At 35.3% G+C, this 20,394-nt stretch overlaps 1 protein-coding gene and 1 long non-coding RNA gene across 3 annotated transcripts; both read right to left on the bottom strand.

Moving 5' to 3' along the window:
* Positions 1 to 4,172: 4,172 nt before the first annotated feature.
* LOC113357449 lies at positions 4,173 to 7,009 on the bottom strand. Its single transcript, XR_003363627.1, has 2 exons — positions 5,956 to 7,009; positions 4,173 to 5,820 (listed from the first exon to the last, which is right to left on the bottom strand). It is a non-coding gene; the product is annotated as an uncharacterized LOC113357449 (long non-coding RNA).
* A 2,566-nt stretch (positions 7,010 to 9,575) lies between these two features.
* On the bottom strand, positions 9,576 to 11,972 carry LOC113361658 (DNA-directed RNA polymerase III subunit 2-like). Of its 2 annotated transcripts, none has more exons than XR_003365255.1 (4): positions 11,752 to 11,972; positions 10,923 to 11,247; positions 10,323 to 10,403; positions 9,576 to 10,228 (listed from the first exon to the last, which is right to left on the bottom strand). XR_003365255.1 is itself a non-coding variant. In XM_026604830.1 (4 exons), exons 2-4 carry the CDS (start codon positions 10,923 to 10,925, stop codon positions 9,797 to 9,799), a joined length of 327 nt encoding a protein of 108 aa, XP_026460615.1. In that variant the 5' UTR covers positions 10,926 to 11,247; positions 11,752 to 11,972; the 3' UTR covers positions 9,576 to 9,796. The 2 variants fall into 2 exon arrangements, 1 of the variants encoding a protein (XP_026460615.1); XM_026604830.1 differs by having other exon boundaries at positions 9,576 to 10,039.
* Between the last annotated feature and the right edge of the window lie 8,422 nt (positions 11,973 to 20,394).

The following is a 20,394-nucleotide window of genomic DNA, read 5'->3' as shown; positions in this document are numbered from 1 at the left end:
GCAGCCAAGTCAGATTGCAGTGACAACAGAGCAGCCAACTCAGACTGCTCAGCATACCCAAACTACAACTCCACATAGGTCACCTGCAACAAAGAAGAAGCTTGCATCCAAACCTCAAACTCCACAGAAGTCACCTGCAACAAAGAAGAAGCTTGCATCCAAACCTCAAACTCCACAGAAGTCAGCTGCAACAAAGAAGAACAAGAGGAAGGAATCAATTATTGCATTAGATGAAGAACATGATACTGTGGATGAGTTGTTAGATATGCCTGAAGAAGAGCTTGATGTACTACCAGAGTGCACCAATATGAAGACTCCTTCAATACATGAACTTCCAATAGAAGATGATTACCACAGTGGCAATTCATCAAGTTCTGGAGGTGAATTTAATGATGAGGGTGAACCTGATACTGATGTGGATGAGGAAGCAGGAGAAGAAGAACCTGCAAGGTACAATGAATATAAAAATGATCACCAGAAATATGATGATATGTATGCTGATGTTGAGAGTGAGGAAGTTATTGAATGGACTTGTGATACTGAAGAGGTTAAGGAAGGGTTGATGTGGCCCAATATGGCAGAGTATAAGTTGTTTGTAACTAAATTTTGCATTGCCAACAGTATTGAAGTTGAGAATTTTAAGGATGATCCAACCAGATTGAGGTGCAGATGCAAAGTCAAAAGGTGTCCATTCAGACTATATGCTAACAGGTAAGCCCAGTTATACCATATTTAAGTATGGGCCTTTTTTTGTTTATAACTTAATGATATTTAACTTTACACTTTGTGGGCTTTTTTGTTTACAACAGGCAACCAGATGGGCATACTATCAAGATCACTAAGTATATTCCTAAGCATATTTGTGTGAATAGAACTGGTACTGGCTACAATAGGATGGCAAACTCAAGTTGGGTAGCTAGTGTCATTGAACAAGATATTAATGAAGATGATTACTCATTGCAACCTAAAAAGATCAAAAGTAGACTGCATACAAGGTATGGTGTTGTACTTAGTTATTGGGTTGCTTGGAAAGGTAAAGGTAAAGCTTTAACAAAGAAGTTTGGGTCTTATGAAGATGGGTACAAGTTAGCACCTGAGGTTATGGATCAGATAATGAAAAAGAATCCAAGGAGTATAGGTGTTGTTTCCACTGATACTGACCATGACTTCAGTTATTGTTGCTTGGCATTTGATGCTTTTTTGACTGGTTTTAAGGATGGATGCAGGCCATTTATAGGTCTAGATGGGTGTTTTCTCAAAGGAAAGTATGGTGGAGTGTTGCTTTCTGCAGTGGCACTTGATGGAAACAATGGTATGTATCCTCTGGCAAAGTTTATTTGTGATTGTGAAAACAAGGAAAATTGGATTATTTTTCTCAATCTACTCAAGGATAGATTGCTAGAACATCCTGCTCCATTAACATTCATCTCACATAGGCAGAAGGGATTGGTCCTAGCACTTGAAGAAGTGTTTCAAGGAGATGGAATGTGGATGTCAAGGAGAAGACTTGTAATTGTAATGTATGGGAACTTACAGGAATACCCTATGTACATGCTATTGATGTTGCTTTACACCTTAGACTGGATATCAATAGGTCAGTTGAACACTTCATGCTAATGTTGGTTCAAATTTTCTGTCATTGTAACTTCAGCTTCCATTTAATAATTTATTTGATACTTTTTGTTGATTTTGTGCAGTCTGGTGGATGATTATCACAAAATCTCATCTTACAAAAAGGCTTATGCTGGAAAAGTTGTTGCATGTGATAGTCAAGATCACTGGAATGAGGAGGTCAGTTAGTAATGTCATTTAATGCAATTGATTAATTGTTAGCATTCATTTGTATTATGTGGTTGAGTGTAACTGTTTGTTTTTTATACTTGATAGCATCCAATGGTGGTGGACAGGCCTAAGTTCAAGATAAAGACAGGTAGACCAAGAACTAAGAGAATTAGGTCTGATGTAGAAGGAGAACAACCACACAAGAAGGCAAAAAGATCTTGTACGAATTTCCAGTCTACTAAACATAACATTAGGACTTGCCCAACCATAAATGCAAGGGCTACACCCCCAAATGGAAGTGGCAGAGGAAGGGGCAGAGGTAGAGGCACAACATCCTCATCTACACCTAATGTATCACCTGCTGTGGGAAGGTCAGTACTGTTTTCTTTCTGTCTTATGCCTTTTTCCAATGTTTACATAATAGTATCTTACCTAGACTGATTGAATATGGGCAGGGAGGGAGCTGCTTCTACACCACCAACACAAGGAAGGGGATGAGATGCTTCTACACCACCAACACAAGGAAGGGGAAGAGCTGGATATGTTGAAGCACCACCAACACAAGGAAGAGGCAGAGCTGCTGCACCACCAACACAAGGAAGGGGCGGAGCTGCTGCACCACCAACACAAGGAAGGGGCAGAGCACAAGGAAGGGGAAGAGGCTTTGAATACCTGTTTTTTGGGACAACAACTGAACCATCACCAGGCAGAGGAAGGTCTACACCAACACAAGGTAGAGGAAGGTCTTCCCCAATGTCAGCATCAAGATCACCCACTATTGGAAATTATCAGAATCTATATGGGACTATGCCAGATGGAATGAGGGAACCAAATAGACCATCTTCTCAGACATTCAAGCCACCAAGATGGAGGATTTAACTAACAGTATGAGCATCTTTTTTTGTAACTTAAGACTTTTACTTCATTACTAATTATGCTATTACATAAGACTACATAGCAATTGAACAATATCTAATGAAACAGATGATAAACTGCCTTTTTTTGTGAATGCTATTACATAACAATAGCTAATGATGAAGCAGATGATGAAACTGCCTTTTTTGTGAATGCTACATAAGACTTTTGAGAATGCTCTTAGTTTTCTTTTTGTTCTCTCTTTTCCACAGTCATTGCACCTTTAAACCTGTCACATATTTCTGCAAACATACTGTCACTAACATCTGAATCAATGACCATTTTCATGTCATGTGTTTCAATTGAATATTTCCCTTTGAGAAAACACCCATCAAGGCTAGCTATTGGTGTGATTTTTTTGTTGGATGCAGGTGAAGCTTCTGGGCATCGTGAAACCCAATGAGAATCACTACCAAACTTGAAGCACCCATCCCCTAACTGTTGTTTTTCTGTTATTGGTATTTCTGTTACAGCAGCTTTATCCAACCACTCAAATTCATTACACTTTGGTTGGTTTTGGCATCTCAAGAATCTCCTTCCTTTGTTGGCTTGAGTGTTTGCTTCCCAAACTCTACGCAAGCCATCACATTTTCTACATTTGGAATAGAGGTAAGGGCATTTCATGGCTAAATGGGTAGTTCCCCTGCAAATTTGACACCTACACAGATGTTCAACACACTGCAAAGACATGAAAAATTCTTTAGTTTTACCTCCTAATTGTAAATATAAAAATTAGTATTACCTCCTCTAATGGTGGTTTTACTTACATCGGTGGAGTTTGAAGATGAATCACCCATAATTTTGGCTGCACTTCAGATGGTGAGATTGGTTTTGTTTGAGAAGAGCAGGTCTGTGGTAATGGATTTAAGGAGAGGTGCAAAAAATTTTCTCTTCATATCTGCTTTATATAGAACTGGAGCATGAAGATGACCGTTGATGGTGACCGCACAAATTCGACCGTTGAACGGTCGAATCTCAGAAAATCCGACCATAAGTTTGCAATGATTCTTGGCCTAACACGTGTCTAGGTGTCTACTTTATACAAGAGGGTATTATGGGAAAGTATAAAATCCACGTGTAAGAAATTGTCCAGCTGTACGAAGCAGCTGACTCAGCTAACCGGGTTTGGATGGAAAAAGTGACGAGAGGAGGTTTTACTAATATTTATTTTGTAGGGGAGGTAACTCAAATTATGATCTTCGCCAGGGGAGGTAACGCAAATTACCCCAATATTTTTTGTACAGGATTTTTTCTTTTCGTGAGCATAAAGTTATCCATCCCTAGATCAATTAGTGCTGCAGCAAATCTGTGACAAGGACAATGTTCAATCGATCATACTGTATAACTTTACAATCACAAAAAACCGCGATAATTCAAGAGTTGGATTCATTTATATTTTCCTTGCACAATGAAAAACAAACAAAAAAACAAACAATTTTGATATTCTGGAAAAGCACATAAAACTTTCATTGGAATTGCATAAAAATAAAAAACTAGTATATTATTAGACTGTCACTCAATTGTTAAGCATATGTAGCCCGAGTCAGTATAAGTTAAATCTAAAAAATCTAAAAAAGAAAAACATAAGAAAAATTCAATAAATAGCGCTCAGCGCACAGTTTGCATCATTGACATGCTTGTCAGGTTCTTGAACTGAGGATAAAGAATCAATCAGTCGACTACAACAAGTTTGTTGTATCCCTCACCAGCGATTGCCTTCTCCATCACTCTAATTGGTGTAAATTCACTTAAATCCGAACCTTCAAGGAAAAGTTTCAACAAATTCTTCGAGAACCCGCTAACCAAAGCCACGCCCTTTTGCTGACCCAACACTGGAGTTGAGCTAGAGTCTCGAAGGTTCCAAAACACAATCTCAGGAACTTTCATGTATCCACTCTTCCTGTACTTATCCTGTATCACCTGGTAGTCCGTCTCCCATGTTGTAACTGGAGCCAACCTCGACTGACCGTAGCCGTAGTAACCACCGTAGTAACTATGGTTACTCTTCCCTGAAGCTTGGTTGAACTCCATATCGCTAAACACAAAAAGCCGCTTTATCATCAATCATCACTGGTTCATAGTTAACAACCACAAAGAGCCAATACTGATGCCTTGATCCTTAAATGCAAGACTAAGAGCATTTTAACATGTATGGGTGGGTTTTGTTATAATCTCAAGTGCTAAGTATACTTCTTGCAAAAGAAATTTATAAGCCAGGAAGATGGGTTTACCGATATGTGAAACCACATGCTCTTCAATTGCATTCTTTTGTCTACTAAGAATCATGAAAAAGAAAGAAACATATCCATTACGACAGACCTATAACACCGCAATTAAAGCAACTTTGGGATTTTATAAAAGAGGAAATTGCACTTAAATGTGTAATGGGATATATAGAGATGTTTAACAACTAAATACCTGAATCAAAATTAATGGATGTCTTGTCAAATGCATTCTTACCCTTTCCCTGAATTTTTGTAACATCTAAGGCTAGTATTCTACCTTGTGAGGACAACTCTGAGTCAAGAAAGCAGAAACGTCCTGTTAATAATAACCAACAATCCAATATGGATTACATGGAGCTTTTAATTTAGTGAAACCTGAGGTTCTGGAAAGTCACGCATCATGCATTGTTGACTATTGACTCGATTCATTTAGTGCAGACTTGGTAGAGATGCTAGAATGCCCACTACGTCTGCATCAACCATCAAACACAACCACATATAGTTGATCATCTATATCCATGTGAGACATGCAATAATGGTATTATCTTAGGCGACATTTAGAAATGGCACGGACAGGAAATCGACAAACACAAAAACCGATATGGCGAATATGAATTGATAGTTGGGTTCTCTGGGAAAATTGATAAAACACGGACGGACATCATGAAATGATTATGATTTAAATGCCAACAGCAGTACTTAATGGCTCACCTTCATCGCTTTTTTGTGTGCATATATACTGATTTCTACATACTTAATGACCAAATTATGAGATGATTGTTGCAACTCTTACAATTTGTGCACTCTAGATGAATGTACTGTGGAAAATAGCTGAACTTGGTATTCCTTGTACGTATATGGACTGAGTGGAATACGCTTATGAGACCATCAACTGTAACTGTAATTTAGTAGCAACAGAAGTTTAATTAAAAGAGAAAGAATGCATTTTGTCAAACATTTAAGGTTCAAATTGATGTAAACCATAGAACACGCATCATATAAAAAATTGGGGTATTCATAATTAAAATCATACCTTTAGAAAATCAGAAGCAGTCTGGAATTTGATTAAGGGTTTGAAATGAAGTAAGAATTCATTTCCTTCACGGTAGAAATGTTTCCTTCAGTGGATACATTAACTCACCACTAATAAACTTCCTAGAATCTGTAACCTGCATCATGCGACAACCAATTTAAATTCTGGATACCGTAGCAATCATACGGAATCAATTTTTCTCCTATCTCTGACTATACAAGACAACAACAACAAAAGAATTATGCTTCAAAAAAAAAAAAAATAGGGTGTCCATCAACTGCTAACGATTGCGTAACAAAGAATTGAGTCCTGTGAATTGACGCACTAGGTTGAATGGAAAGTAGTATGTATGCAAAGCAAAACCTAAAAGTTTGGATTTTGGAGACGATTCCTCGAAAAAAACTTACTAGAAATTACACATTGAGACAAGAATTAGAAATTTATAAGGACGTTCATTCACATCAGAGTTAAAAGGAAATTACAGAAATTAAATATCAGAGTTAAGGAAATTAAGCAGCATCACAATAGATCTACTTTCTCTTTAAAGGAATTATAAACCCTAGATAAAATAAGCTTCTTTCCATTGCATTCATTCCTTCATCTTAATCTTCTTCGTATCAGTTGTAGAAGTCTCTTTATTTGGTAAATTCTTCTCATCAGCCGACTTACGTTTCTTCTCTTCTGCTATAGATTCCTTGTCTCCCGTCTTTCCTGCAAGTGCTTCCCTCTTTGAGTATGCTTCCTCAAATAACCGACTACATTCGAAGAATAGATCGACATCTATGTTTTTCATCGTCTCCTCTTCATCAAACTTGTGACGGCAATCAGCAAATTTACTAAAATCTAAACCTTTGACTATCTTATCTTCTGGGATAATGTATGAATCTCCAAGTGAATCGTACACCATAACCAAATCCATCTTCTCTCAGGAAGAAAGCAGAAAAATAAATAAATAGAGAGCGGGAGATGAAAAAATAAAATAGAGAACGGGAGATTTTTTTTTTTTTTTTTTGAAAAGAAGAAGTTTCATTATTAATAAACAGGAATTTCTCTTGGGTAACGAGTCCCCACCGAGTCATTCATAACAATTACATTAAGAAAATCAGGATGAATGTGCTCTCATATGTGGGTTGATGTTCTGTTACTGATTCCAATCCCGTGTTGTAATTGCTTTTTTTGCTGCAAAGTCTGCAAGTCCATCCGCCGCTTGATTCGCTTCCCTATATGTGTGTTATCACATAAGCCTATAGTAAACGGAGATGTTGTTGTATTTCTTGTAACAAAGTTCGTATGATCCAAGGTGCCTCACAGGGGTCCTTCGAGATAAGTGTTAACAGCGCCGTTGAGTCCGTTTCGAATTGGATGGTGTTCCATTCTTTGAGAGCCGTCATCCTCACAGCTAGTAGTAATGCCCATGTCTCTGCCACGATTGCTATCGTTTTGCCAAGTGGTGCTGCCATAGCCATAATCACTGTACCATGTTCATTTCTGCAGATCCAACCCGCTCCATCCATCTCTGGTTCGCCTTGATTGTTCATTTTGGACGCTCCACCAGGGTTGATTTTGTGCAATTGGTTCTGGTGGGGCCTTCCATTGAACCCAAATCGTTGTCGACCTATCCCGCTGTTGCTGTTGTGTAGCGTGTTGGTTGCAAAAATTGTGTTGGACTGCCCATTTGTATTCCTGACTGAGGAATAAGGCTATATGAAATATTTGTTTCGGTGTTTGCACTATGCTGTTGTAGACCTTAGTATTTCTTGCTAACCAAATATTCCACATTGTATAACAAGCCAACGTGAAATCCTCCTTCCTTGTGTGCATTTCCAAAAAAGCCTCAAAGTTGACAGGTTGTTGTATCAGAACTGGTGTTGTTGTTCTTCCACCCAACCTTTGCCTTTGGTCCCCAGATTGGCTTCTAGCGCAAAGTTGTTGCTGAGCAATGATTGTTGGCCACGGGTGAGGTGGTAGTGCAATGCTGCTGTAAATATTGTATTGGCTGGCCAAGCTATTTACATGCCTACACAGACTTTTATAAGATTTTAACAAACCCTAACCCTGACAACCTCCTATTACCGGTAATAGTGGGGAACAACGAGAATAATGAAGTACTTTAGGCTTATTAATTTCAAAGAAATCAGTGTATATTATATTAAGGGTGGGGATCCTGTAACAAAATGATTTGACAAACCTTTTTGACAAATTAAAATATCCGTTAGATTTTATATATCTAATGGTTCAAATCAAAGATGATGTGGCACGTTAACCTAAAATAAGCCTTCCCCTGGAAAAAAACCTTATTTTGGAAAATAACCTAAAATAAGAACGCGCAATTGGGGATAAAAAAACTAATTGGGGGATAGAGGAAAAAGATAAAAACTGGATTTAAATATCAAATCAGGATCACCCCTTATCTAAGCATTTTATCTAATTCCTAATCTGCCCCTTACTAATCATGTTTAGTGGTTAAATATAATTAGTTAAGTTAATAGATTAGTTTGATAATCATTAGAATAAATCATTATCATTGAATTTGTTGATGCAACAACATCAAATCAAGATATTTATGATCATGAAGGTTTAGATGAAGAACCAACCCAGGAAAGTAAACTAGTTGAACATATAAGTGTTCCAATTACTCATATATAGGAATTAATATATTGAAATTTGATTTTTTTTCATTGAATTCGCCATTGTTGCGCCTGAAAAACTCATTGCCGGCATGGTAAAAGTATGAATATCATGCCGGCAGTGACCAAACCGGCATGGTATTCATACTTTCACCATGCCGGTACACAATATCCCCCAATTTTGAAAATTGGAAGTACACTACCGGCATAGAAAGTTCATTATCGAGCATGCCGGTAGTAGTGCCGGCATGGTTGATTCCCAAGTATACCGTGCTGGTTTGAGGACAAAAACATACAGAAAACTTGTCTGAAATAGCAAGTACCGGCATGGTATTCATATTAAAAAATCATGTCAGAACTAGTATCGTCATGGTATTCATCCTAAAAAACCATGTCGGAACTAGAACCGGCATGGTATTCATCATAAAAAATCATGCCGGCACTAGTACCGGCATGGTATTCATCCTAAACAACCATGTCGTCACTAGTACCGGCATGGTATTCATCCTAAAAACTACGCCGGAACAAAAAAATAGTAGGATATTCATCATAAACACAAGTTGGGAGTGGATTGAAAGTTTATGATTCTAACCCAAACAAAGTTTTAAAACAGCAACACTTTAAATATGATTAGGTATCATGTACCTTCTCAATAAAGCCACTTTTTCTTCTTCCTCCTCCTCAAGAACAATTCAATTTAACCTATCTTTAAGAACTTGTTAGGGTTTCATTTTGACTTTTAATTTTAAATTTTAATTTAGATGGAAGGGTATTTTAGTATTTCAGCCCCCAAAAAACACCCTTTAACGGATATCATTGGATGGGGTTAGTAATTCATATCCCTAATTAGTTTATTTTATCCCCCAATTAATTATTCTAAAATAACTAAAATTTTATAAAATTTTACAGTGTTACCAAAAATATATAAAAAAATAGTTTTGAATATGCCTAATTTAAATCCCAAATAAATATAGAAAACCGTTTAAAATATAGTATAAATATTAATTAGAATCTAATATTTCTTAGGGCCATTTACAAGATGGTCATATTTTTTGTAATTGGGTTACAAAATAGTCATACTTTTCAATATCAATTACAAAATAGCCATCTTCCATCCGATCTAACAGTTTAAAAAAAAACGGTTCCAAATTTTTACATATATACCCTTCCCTTATAACTCAAGTAACCACAGTTAGATATGGCACCACCTGCACCTAAACCCTGGATCTGAAATGGCGAACCTTTTGTGTTTTGAACGCCATGGACACTGCAGCAGCAACAGCCATTTGGTCCATTTCCACCTCCCATAGCATCTGCAAAACCATCGCAGCAAAAACATCCACCTCCATCAACATCTTCAAAATCAACATAAGAACCTCTATCAACATCATCGAAACCACTACAGCAGCACCAACAACAGCTTGGTCTACTTCTACGGTTCTACCACCGTCAAACATCTACAAAACCATCGAATTTAATTACAACATTTTGTTGAGAAATTGAACATGTAAGCTAAAATCGACTGGCAAAAAGTGTAGATTGTGGAGAGGAAATGGAATTAGCCCGGCACAAACACCCAAGATCATGAAAGCTTCAATTTCTATACGAGTGATATCTTCTTTTGGTTCCCCTTCATATAAAGCAATCTAAGCAACAATTTTTCCAAAGTAAGCCATTACTGATAGCTTGGGATTAACATTTTCAAGGAGAACCTAGCAAATATTACAGTTATAGACATACCAATGCATTGTTCTGTTCATTAACGTCAAGATATTCGATTAGCCCTTCGTGTAGGAAGTTGTTAAATGTGCGCACTCCATCCTAAACATGAGAAATCGAATAAAGACAATATTAGATTTGCCTAAGCTTGAGAAAAATTTAGAATACAAACTCGCACCTCATGCATATGGTGTTCTTTTATCCATTTGACTTTCTGTGATAAACTAGTCTGTCTACTCCAATTAGACGAAGGAAATAAGACGTACGATACCAATTTTTGCATTTCTATAGGTTTCAGTTGTCTACTCCAATTAGACGAAGGAAATAAGACGTACAGTACCAATTTTTGCATTTCTATAGGTTTCAGTTAAAACCATTTATATTACAGACAACAACATACATGCCCCTAGTTTAATCTCTAAAAAATGTCATTCATTTGTTCAAAACCCCTAACTAAATCATTTGGTACAGAAACACTAATCCATCCTTTCACGCACAGACCTAAGCATAGTGACATATTTTAATAACAACCCCGCAAGACCTAAACATCAAATCAAACTCTAGAAAATTTATATACATGGCAAAAAAAGAAGATTTGGAGAGGGTTTGGTGTTTAGTTACCATCAGCTCTTTTCTTAAAAACGTTTCCCGACTGTATCAAAATACAACGGCAGCGGCATCACTATCAAACACAACGGATGCAACATCACTTTCCTGACTGTATCAATGCCAGCAGCTTGAGTATGTACCTTGTCAAGTTAATCAAAATAATTTTCACCCCCAAAGTACTTTTCACAAATTCTCTGTAGAGTTCAATACCCATTTCTTCAGTATCAGAAACTAGACCTCTAAATCACCACAGTTCACATCCAAATTATCAAAAAAATAACCTTATTAGTAGCACGATTTCAACCTAAAATTTCTAACTGGATTCTTCACATGCTTCCTGCAAAGACACACAACAAAATACAATTTACACTATCAATTATTAACACAGCCATCAATTGTAACAGATAATCTTTAGTACTCCCTCCGTTCTTTTTTAATAGGCTAGTTTCTATAAATAAAAGTTTCAAAAAAATAGGCCAGTTTCCTAATTGGGAAAGTCAAATGTTATTTTAATTTTTTGGGACCACTTTTCTCTTAACTTCTTTTGATGACAAGTGTCATGTGGACCACTTCACTTTACTTCTTTTGCTAACAAGTGTCATGGGGACCATTTCACTTCACTTCTTTTATTGACAAGTGTCATGAGGACCACTTTCAATGATTAGTTCTCTTAATTTCCTTAAATTTCGCTAAAAACAAAACTGGCCTATTAAAAAAGAACGGAGGGAGTATTAATCCACAATTTTCCTAATTATGGTTAATGATAAAAATCCCTGAATTCAAAAAAATAGGGTTTTTGAAAATAATTCGAAATTCACAGTATGGGTTTCTGATTACCAACCTCATTATGTTTGCAAACATCGTGACGTTCTCTTGTAAGAAAAATGGGGTTTTCCATAACCAGTTACTTGTTTAAGCTTTTAACTGTCATAAAACACCATTAAAGTTAAACCAAACCATAAACACAAACTATGTGTTGTTAGAAACATCTGTTGATGATAGAACTCACTAGAAATCTCTCCTTCACTCAATCGCCATTGTTGCAGAGATTAAAGAATAGAAATGGAGAGAGAAACGGCGGACAATAATGAAGAAGAAGATGAGAACCCTAGTTGTTATATCATCTGATTTTTTTTGACCAATCTTATCCGTTGAAATTATCCTCGAGATTTAACATCAGCACGATCTATGGTTACAGATTTGATTTTGTTAGGTTGGGGACATAAAGGTAAATCCATTACTCTATTTAACTCTGACTTTGTGGGACCTACGGACTTAACACCCTAACTAACGGAAGTGTGACTGTTGTGTAAATGGTTTGTAACTGTATGACCATTTTACAAATCGGATCTTAATAGTGGGACTGTTTTATACATTTCCCTATTTCTTATCTAGAAAGTTTATACAAACAAAAAAGATTCAAACTACAGAGTTTTTAGTTGGTAGCCGAGCAACAAGCTGAGATAGACATTAAATTAGAATACAAAAAAAAAATTCTCATTAGAATTAAACTTTAAATTTGTAAAAAGAATTGAACAAAGGGGAAATTAGGTTCAGGCCCAACCCATGGATAACCCATAATATAAGGCCCTTAATTAAAAGAAATTTAAATCTAGGTCCCAAGTTATTAAAGGACATTCATACCCTTTTATTTATTGTCAAGCCCATAATTAAATAAAATTTAAAACTAAGCCACTAATTAAATAAAATTTAAAACTAAGCCCAAAATTATTACAAATATATGTATTAATTTAATATTTATTTACATCAATTTTTTAGCATGTGTAACTAGAAGTTACACACGCATCTGTCTAGTGTAATTGAGAGTTACATAGGCATCTATCTAGTGTAACTGAGAGTGACACATGCATTTGACTTGTGTATTCAACATCAACTCCAATTCCAGCGAGACCGATATCACATATAATCAATTAGCTTTTATGAAGTTACCGGAATCCTGAAATATAACAACAAGCAATCAGTTTTTATAAGATTAAATGAACAACATATTCACTTTCACATACATCTGACTAGTTTAACTAACAGTTATACATTCATATTGGAATTCAATAAATTAAGGCAAGAACATAAGCATGATTACCAAATGTTATAATTTTCAAACCACTGATTTATGCGGTAAAATTACGAGTTAAGGGTTCAACATTTCCGGGCAACCGAAGAATAAGAAACAACATATAAATCGAGGCATGCTGGAATAACCTTGCAGTATCAAGAGAAATTTTCATTTGCAGGTGCCACGTGAGAGTCGATCCATGAGAAGGTCCTGTAATGTCAATCAAAATAGTGTCAACCTTTACAAGTTTCAGTAACGTCTGACATAAAACGTTCAAAAAGTAATAGTTATGTCATGCAAGTGAGTTTCTATTGATCCATTATGCATCAATTGGTAAAATATGAACTTCGTCTCGCCATAAATACAATAACCCAGTAGGGAAATTATAGTCGAATGTCAAATACTACTCAACGAATATACTTCATTATGTAATTCGAATTCAGTCTAACATCAGAATGACCAAAAAATGAAAAAGAAAACTTTGCAATGATCTCTATAAATGAAGTTGAGTAAACCTTAAATTCAGTTTATGCATCTTGCCTTTCGCAATTCAATCTCTTGACAGATGCAATGAGATTGTCATCATCAATATGAGCTCTATAAACACATCCAAGCCCACCCTTACCCAAAATATTAGTCTCATTAAACTTGTCTGTAAGAGAGCAATACTACTTTTCAGAAAACGAGACAAATATATTTTCAACTTTAACACACTGAAATAGCATGTGTAATTGGCAGTTACACATCCAACTAGCATGTGTAGCTAGCGGTTACACATCCAACTAGCTTGTGTAACTAGCATGTGTAATTTTTGGTTGCAAAGTATGTTCATTTTAGCATGTGTAATTAGAAGTTACTTATGCATATGTCTAGTGTAATTCAGAGTTACACATGCATCCTACTTGTGTAATTAGAAGTTACACAAGCATATAACAAGTGTAATTAGAAGTTACACATATAAATAACTTGTGTATATCACATGTTCTACTACGAAACATCTAAATTGAATACGAGCTATAAATGTTTCCTAATTACTACGGAAAGCATACAAGCTAATTAAATACAGCGGACTTCATTAAAACACTAAATGTAAACATCAAACCCATCAAAAAGTTAAGGTACCTGGGCAGTGTAGTAACTCCCACACAGATCATGAGGAGCCTTTGGAGGAACAAAAAGAACATCATTGAACTCAACATCACCTTCAGCTGTGAAATGACTCCAAGACATAAGCTTGTCCTCACTACAAATCCTGTTAAGAAAACCATAATTCACATTTGAATCAGCAATTTATAATTTATAGTGAACGAACAGTTCAAACTAGCAATTCATAGCAAACTGACGCACTTCAATGTGGCAAGTTCAAAAGAAGAAAGCAACTCAACAAAAATTTAAATTGCATCCATACGATGAAACATAGACTTTATATCCTATCCAATCAGCATGTGTACCTAGAAGTTACACATATAATTAGCTTGTGTAACTAGTAGATACACATCTATTTATTAGCATGTGTAACTAGTACCTGCACATCCATTTAGCATGTGTATCTATAAGTTGCAATACATGAAGTCATTTATTTTATCACTCAATTGATTGCCTGATTTGTATAGATAATGACTTGCTTGCAAGAGAAAGTTGAATACATGTTTCAATACCTATTCCACCAGAACACCACCACTGGTTTCAAATCCTCATACAAACCTGTTCCTATACCACCACCTCTACCACCAAAACGTGCCGAATCTGGGAAAAAACAACAAAAATATGCATTATTTCATGGGACTGTGTACCTAGCGATGTGTATCTATAAAATAAATGACTTCATGTATTGTAACTTATAGATACACATCCATTTAGCTTGTGTACCTAGAAGTTACCCATCTAATTAGCATGTGTAACTAATAGTTACACATCCAATAAAGGTCAGATAACTTACAGCAAATCAGTAGCCAACCTGATTAAACTCCGGAAAGTCCTCAGCTTCCAGAGCTAAACGGCCATGGGTTTCATATACCTGGAACCACAAGAGTTAAAAATGCATCTTACTAGCAAAAAATTCCATCAAAGCATCATACTAACAAGGTTCAAAGACACGTTATCTGATATTATAAGAACAATAGTTGATCCTAGATTCCCAGTGCAATAAATCATACATGTCAGAGCTAAAAAAAAGTTTTAAATACATAAGGTAACTCACCGTTAATTATGTTATACCGAATCAGGATCTGAAGAAAGACGCATACAAGTTTCACAAGTTTGTTCTGCATATAGTTGTCTTACAAAGTAATAAGACAAAAAGGTACCATAATATCAGATTAAAATGAAGTATCTGCTCTTCTTGTTAAATGAAATCTCTTGAATTGCAATCACACTACGAAAAAGTTGTTTTTATGGTCGGATCACAATAACAATGCAACTTAAAAAGGAAAAAAATGCACAACTAGCAAATAAACTGCTTTACTATTTGCAGGAACTAAGTGAATAAATTACAATTAAGAGATCAGTTGCAATAAGAACTTAAATAAATGTGTAATACGACTTGTGTAACCGGAAGTTACACATGCATAAGGCACGTGTAATCGGAAGTTACACATCCAATCAGATAGTGTAACTAGCAGTTACACATTCAGTTAGTATATCCTCGGACATGAACAAAAACGTGCCTATGCAGAGGCACAAACTGATACACAAGCAAACCAATACATGCGCTTACAATCTCTGTGACCATCATCAATCACAGCTAGACCTTCCTGCAAATTTTCAACAGATTGATCGGTTTGAAATGAAAACTAAGGAGAAATCATGTCAACTAAAACGAAAAATCAAATGAAAATTAAAACGGAAAACTTACTTCGAGTAAAGTTTCCAAATTATACAAAAACACAGAAATCACAGCCACTCAAACCTCGATAAGATCACAGACAAGCAAAACAAACTAAACATCTAGGAATTGACATCAACTTTACATACAAACCCCAATCAAGTGCATCGATCATGAAATTAACAGTAAAACAAATTATTATCCACCTCCAATAACATGCAACTAAGTCCACTAAAACCAGATCCGAAATTATTTCAAATCCAAACAAAATCAAACCAAATCTAGAACTTCAAGCTCAAAATTCAACCTCAAAACACCTAGATCAACCACCAAACTACCAAACAAATCTACAAAAAATCAGTAGTGAGATTCTTACGCTTTCCACCACCAAAGACATGATTAACAGGTTTCTTCCTTCCCAAGAGGCGATTAATAGCAGAATGAACACCTTTTGTTGATGAAGATTTAGGTACTGACTGATGTTTAACTTCCTTTTCATTATTAGAATCAGATGAAGACGATGATGATGAATCATGTGAATGAATCTTCTCTGATATCTTCTCCGTCAACGATGAATGATTTTTACGAAATCTCCATTGAATCAAATCAATTCGCAAGGTGGAAAATGAATCTCAGAAAACCCTAGAAATGGTTTCTCCACAGACGAGAGAGAAAGAAAAATTACAAATGAAAATATCTACTGATTTTTTATTCTTGTTTAAATAGAAAAGGGTAAAGTTGTCATAGCGAAAAAAAACATTTTCATTATGAAGCCCTAAAATGAAAGTATTGGGCCTGGAAATATCAAAATATGAAAGTATGGAGTTGATAGTGGAGGATCCACTTTGTGGGGATTCTAAATATTGAACCCATATAGTAGGGTGGTTCTAGTATTTTCACATCGAAATAGACATTGTTCATCCTGATATTTAATGTTTGGTATTCAGCAAATGACCAGCACAATGCTTTGGTACCCAACATTTAAACTATTGAGTGGTACCTGAAAAGTCCAGTATGAAAGCCGACTCGGCGATCAAATCAGTTTCCCTAAGTCAGTTTTTTCTCGATTTAAATCTCTAGTTTTTAATTTTAAAATCGATGCAAATCTAAATCTTTTTCTCAGATCTTGTTTCCTTTACACTTAGTATTCCTACATCTTTTTCTTTCTCGATTTTATGATGTTTTAAAGCTAAATCTAATGATTTCCCTATTTTCTTATAAGAAAAGTTGTTCTTCTCTCTATTGATCTTCCCCAAATCTGATTACTCTTTTCTGCAATACTTCCAATAAGAATCTAGTTTTTTACTTCTATGATGCCTCTAAACAATTCTTAATCAGTTTTTTATCTCTTAGTGGATCAGTTTTTTGTTAGAAAATTCAAAAAAAAAAATCAATTTCTTTAATCTTAAAAAATCTGAATGATATTTTAATCCACATCCCTAATCATCTTATTTTTTTTTCTCCTGTTACAGGATTTATCCCTTCTCGCTTTCCAATCCTGATTGGTAGGTGCTAGGGTTTTTGCTCTGCACTTTGGCGGCGGTTGCATATTTTTGGTCATTGAGAAGAGCAGTGGGTTATCACGCGGGTGTTGAAATCAAGAACCTCTCCACAATTGTTTTGCTATCTGTACAAGTTAAGTTCCACTCCATGAAAACATCAATTTCGTTACTTGGTCTTACTCTTGCTTTCCAAGTAATAATCATTACTTTGAACAAGCATATTCTTCTCAACCAGTCCAAGTACAGTTCTACACACAATGTAATTTTAAATCAAAATCTATGCATGATTAACACTTGGCAAATTAGTATTTTTCCTGAAGTTTCCTGCAGTCTCCTATATAAATCGCATTCCTATTATTCTAAAAATTTCTTTAAGGAGATACATAACAAGAGCAACTATAATCACAACTACAACATTTGTTTTCCTCACTGTATTTCTCAAATGGCAAGCTCAAGTTCAACTGTGAATAAGCTTTCTTCCCAATTAGCAAAACAATGCTCAATATCTCAAAAAACTACTAAGCATGTCACTCTAGAGAGAAAAGGAAAAGTAGTGGAATCATTCAATCTTATTGGTTGCATATGTAGAGAGAATGTAGTAGTAACAAGAGGAGTTCTGAATTACTACATTATATCTTTATGGGGAAATGATCATGAAGTAGTTATCATAAACACCAATAGGAGGAATGTTTTCATATTCAGGCTTCAAAATAGAGAAGTATATCAGAGAATTTTAAGAGGAAGACCACATTTTGTTCAAGGCTATCTTATGATTCTGATGCCATGGGAGTTCCATATGAATGTTCAAAATGTCATATTTCAGTTTGAGATGTTCTATGTTGAATTTAAACTAAGGGCTGATTTACATAGAGATAATATACCTTATATGATAGCTTCTCAGGATGGTGAAGTGATTAAGGTTTTCAACAGAGGTAGAACTGGGATGGTTAAAGCAAGAGTTAGAGTGGATGTTAATCTCCCAATATGCAGAAAGGTCAAAATTACTTTGGAAGATGGGGAAGTGGTGAAGATTGCAATTTTTTACTTGGGGTTTCCATCAGCAACTTGTAGAAACTATTATGTCTTCAATCATAGTGAGCAATATTGTGGAATTGTGGAAAATCTTGCATGGATGAATGAACATGTGCTCTCTCTTCAGGGTGTTGATCCTTTCAATGAAGAAGAAGATGTGAACAATCAAGTTATTCAGGTAGATAAACCTAGGAATAGAGATGAGATATGGAAGATAATGTTCAAGCTAATGTGGTGGAGATAATTAATGCTGAAGTGAGGGAAGCATAAATCAACAGAGACCCTCCTAACTCTCTTGTTCCTGATCAAGTTTATGTTGATACCATGACTGGTCCTACTGAAGGGGAGAGATGTGTTAAAAGAAGGAGAGATGAGGATGTTAGAGAAGATCATCTGAATTTGGAGTCACTACATAGAGACATAAATGATGCTCTGGTTAAACTGGCTGAAGCAGTGAAAAATGATGACAAAGAAGCTGGAAAGAGCAAATGGGTTTGGGGTGATATATTAGATGACTATATTGCCGGAAAGCCAAGGGAGATGGGTGAAAGTTCTAACTCTGATGCTCAAAAGGAGAATATGGAGGAGATCAACAAAGACCAAAGCCAGGAATCTACTACTAGTGCTAAGGATACAGCTGCAATTACTCTGGATATCATAACCAATCAGGTCAGTTTTTATTCTTACTTGACGAGAAATCTAGTTGAATCATACACTACCCTGTTTGTGATTATTACTTTGCGTAGTTTTATAAGCCTAAGTTACTATTTTTTCTGTTCTGATTTCTTTTTTTTTTCCTAGTTTTATATTTGTCTAATCTACTCCTTAACATAATGAAATTATTAGCATGGAATGTGCAAAGAATTGTCCCCCCCTATGACTAGAAATCATTTGAGCTATCTTATAAAACAATTTAACCCCAACATGATATTTTTGTCAGAAACAAAAACTGATAATGATAGAGTGGAAAAGCTGGCTAGAAGATTTAAGTTTTCTGATTGGTTTTTGGTCCCTAGAATTGGCTTAAAGGGTGGAATGCTCATTGCTTGGCATAATAATTTGAAAGTTAAATGCACTGATTTTAAACACAATATTTGCATGTTTAGTATTAATGATAACTTTGGAAACTTTTGGAACTTAGTCTGCATGTATGGTAGTGCTAATGAAAAATATGATCAATGGAATGTTATTAACAATTTTAGTGAGACTAACATCTTCCTTTGGATTATTATAGGAGACCTTAACTTTATCATGCATGGTGATGAAAAAAAATGGGAAATGATAACTATTCAAAAGCTAATAAATTTATTTGTAATACTATTCAAAACCTAGGTCTTATTGATCTTAGATATCAAGGCATTCCCTTTACTTGGTCAAATAACAGATAAGGTCAGGAAAATATTAAGGAAAGAGTTGATAGAGTTTTAGCCTCTATGGGTTGGACTACAATTTTCCATGATGCCATAGTTAAACATTTGGTCAGAGTTGGATGATCATACTCCTATCTTATTAGATACTATTTCTTTAAAAAAACTAAAGAAGTCTAGACCTTTTAGGATTATTAGATCTTGGCTAAGTCACGATAATTTTACCGATTTTATTAAGGATAAATGGGGTCTCATAACACTAAGAATCCTATTACTCTTAAATTGAGAAATATTTCTTATGATTTATCTATATGGAACAAAAAAGTTTTGGAAATATTTTCCAAAACATTAGTGATATTAACATGAAAATCGCTGATCTTCACCATATTGAACCCTTACCTTCAGTTGAAATGAAACAATTACAAGACCAACTTGATGCTTGGTATGATAGAGAAAAGGACTACTGGAACCAGTTAGCTAAAGATAAATTCCTAAAAAATTATGATGGAAACAATGCATATTTTTATCAGACTGCTTCAAATAGAAGGAGAATTAACCATATTCATACTCTTAGAGACTCCTCTGGTCTGTGGACAGAAGATCCTCAACAAATAATTAATATGTTAACGAAACACTTTAAGGATATTGGAACATCTAATAAAATCATGCATAAAAGCATTATTCA

This window comes from Papaver somniferum, chromosome 3, assembly GCF_003573695.1.
Source record: "Papaver somniferum cultivar HN1 chromosome 3, ASM357369v1, whole genome shotgun sequence".
NCBI lineage: Eukaryota > Viridiplantae > Streptophyta > Magnoliopsida > Ranunculales > Papaveraceae > Papaver > Papaver somniferum.
Note: the sequence above shows the minus strand (reverse complement) of the source record. Positions and strands in the feature narration are given on the sequence as shown.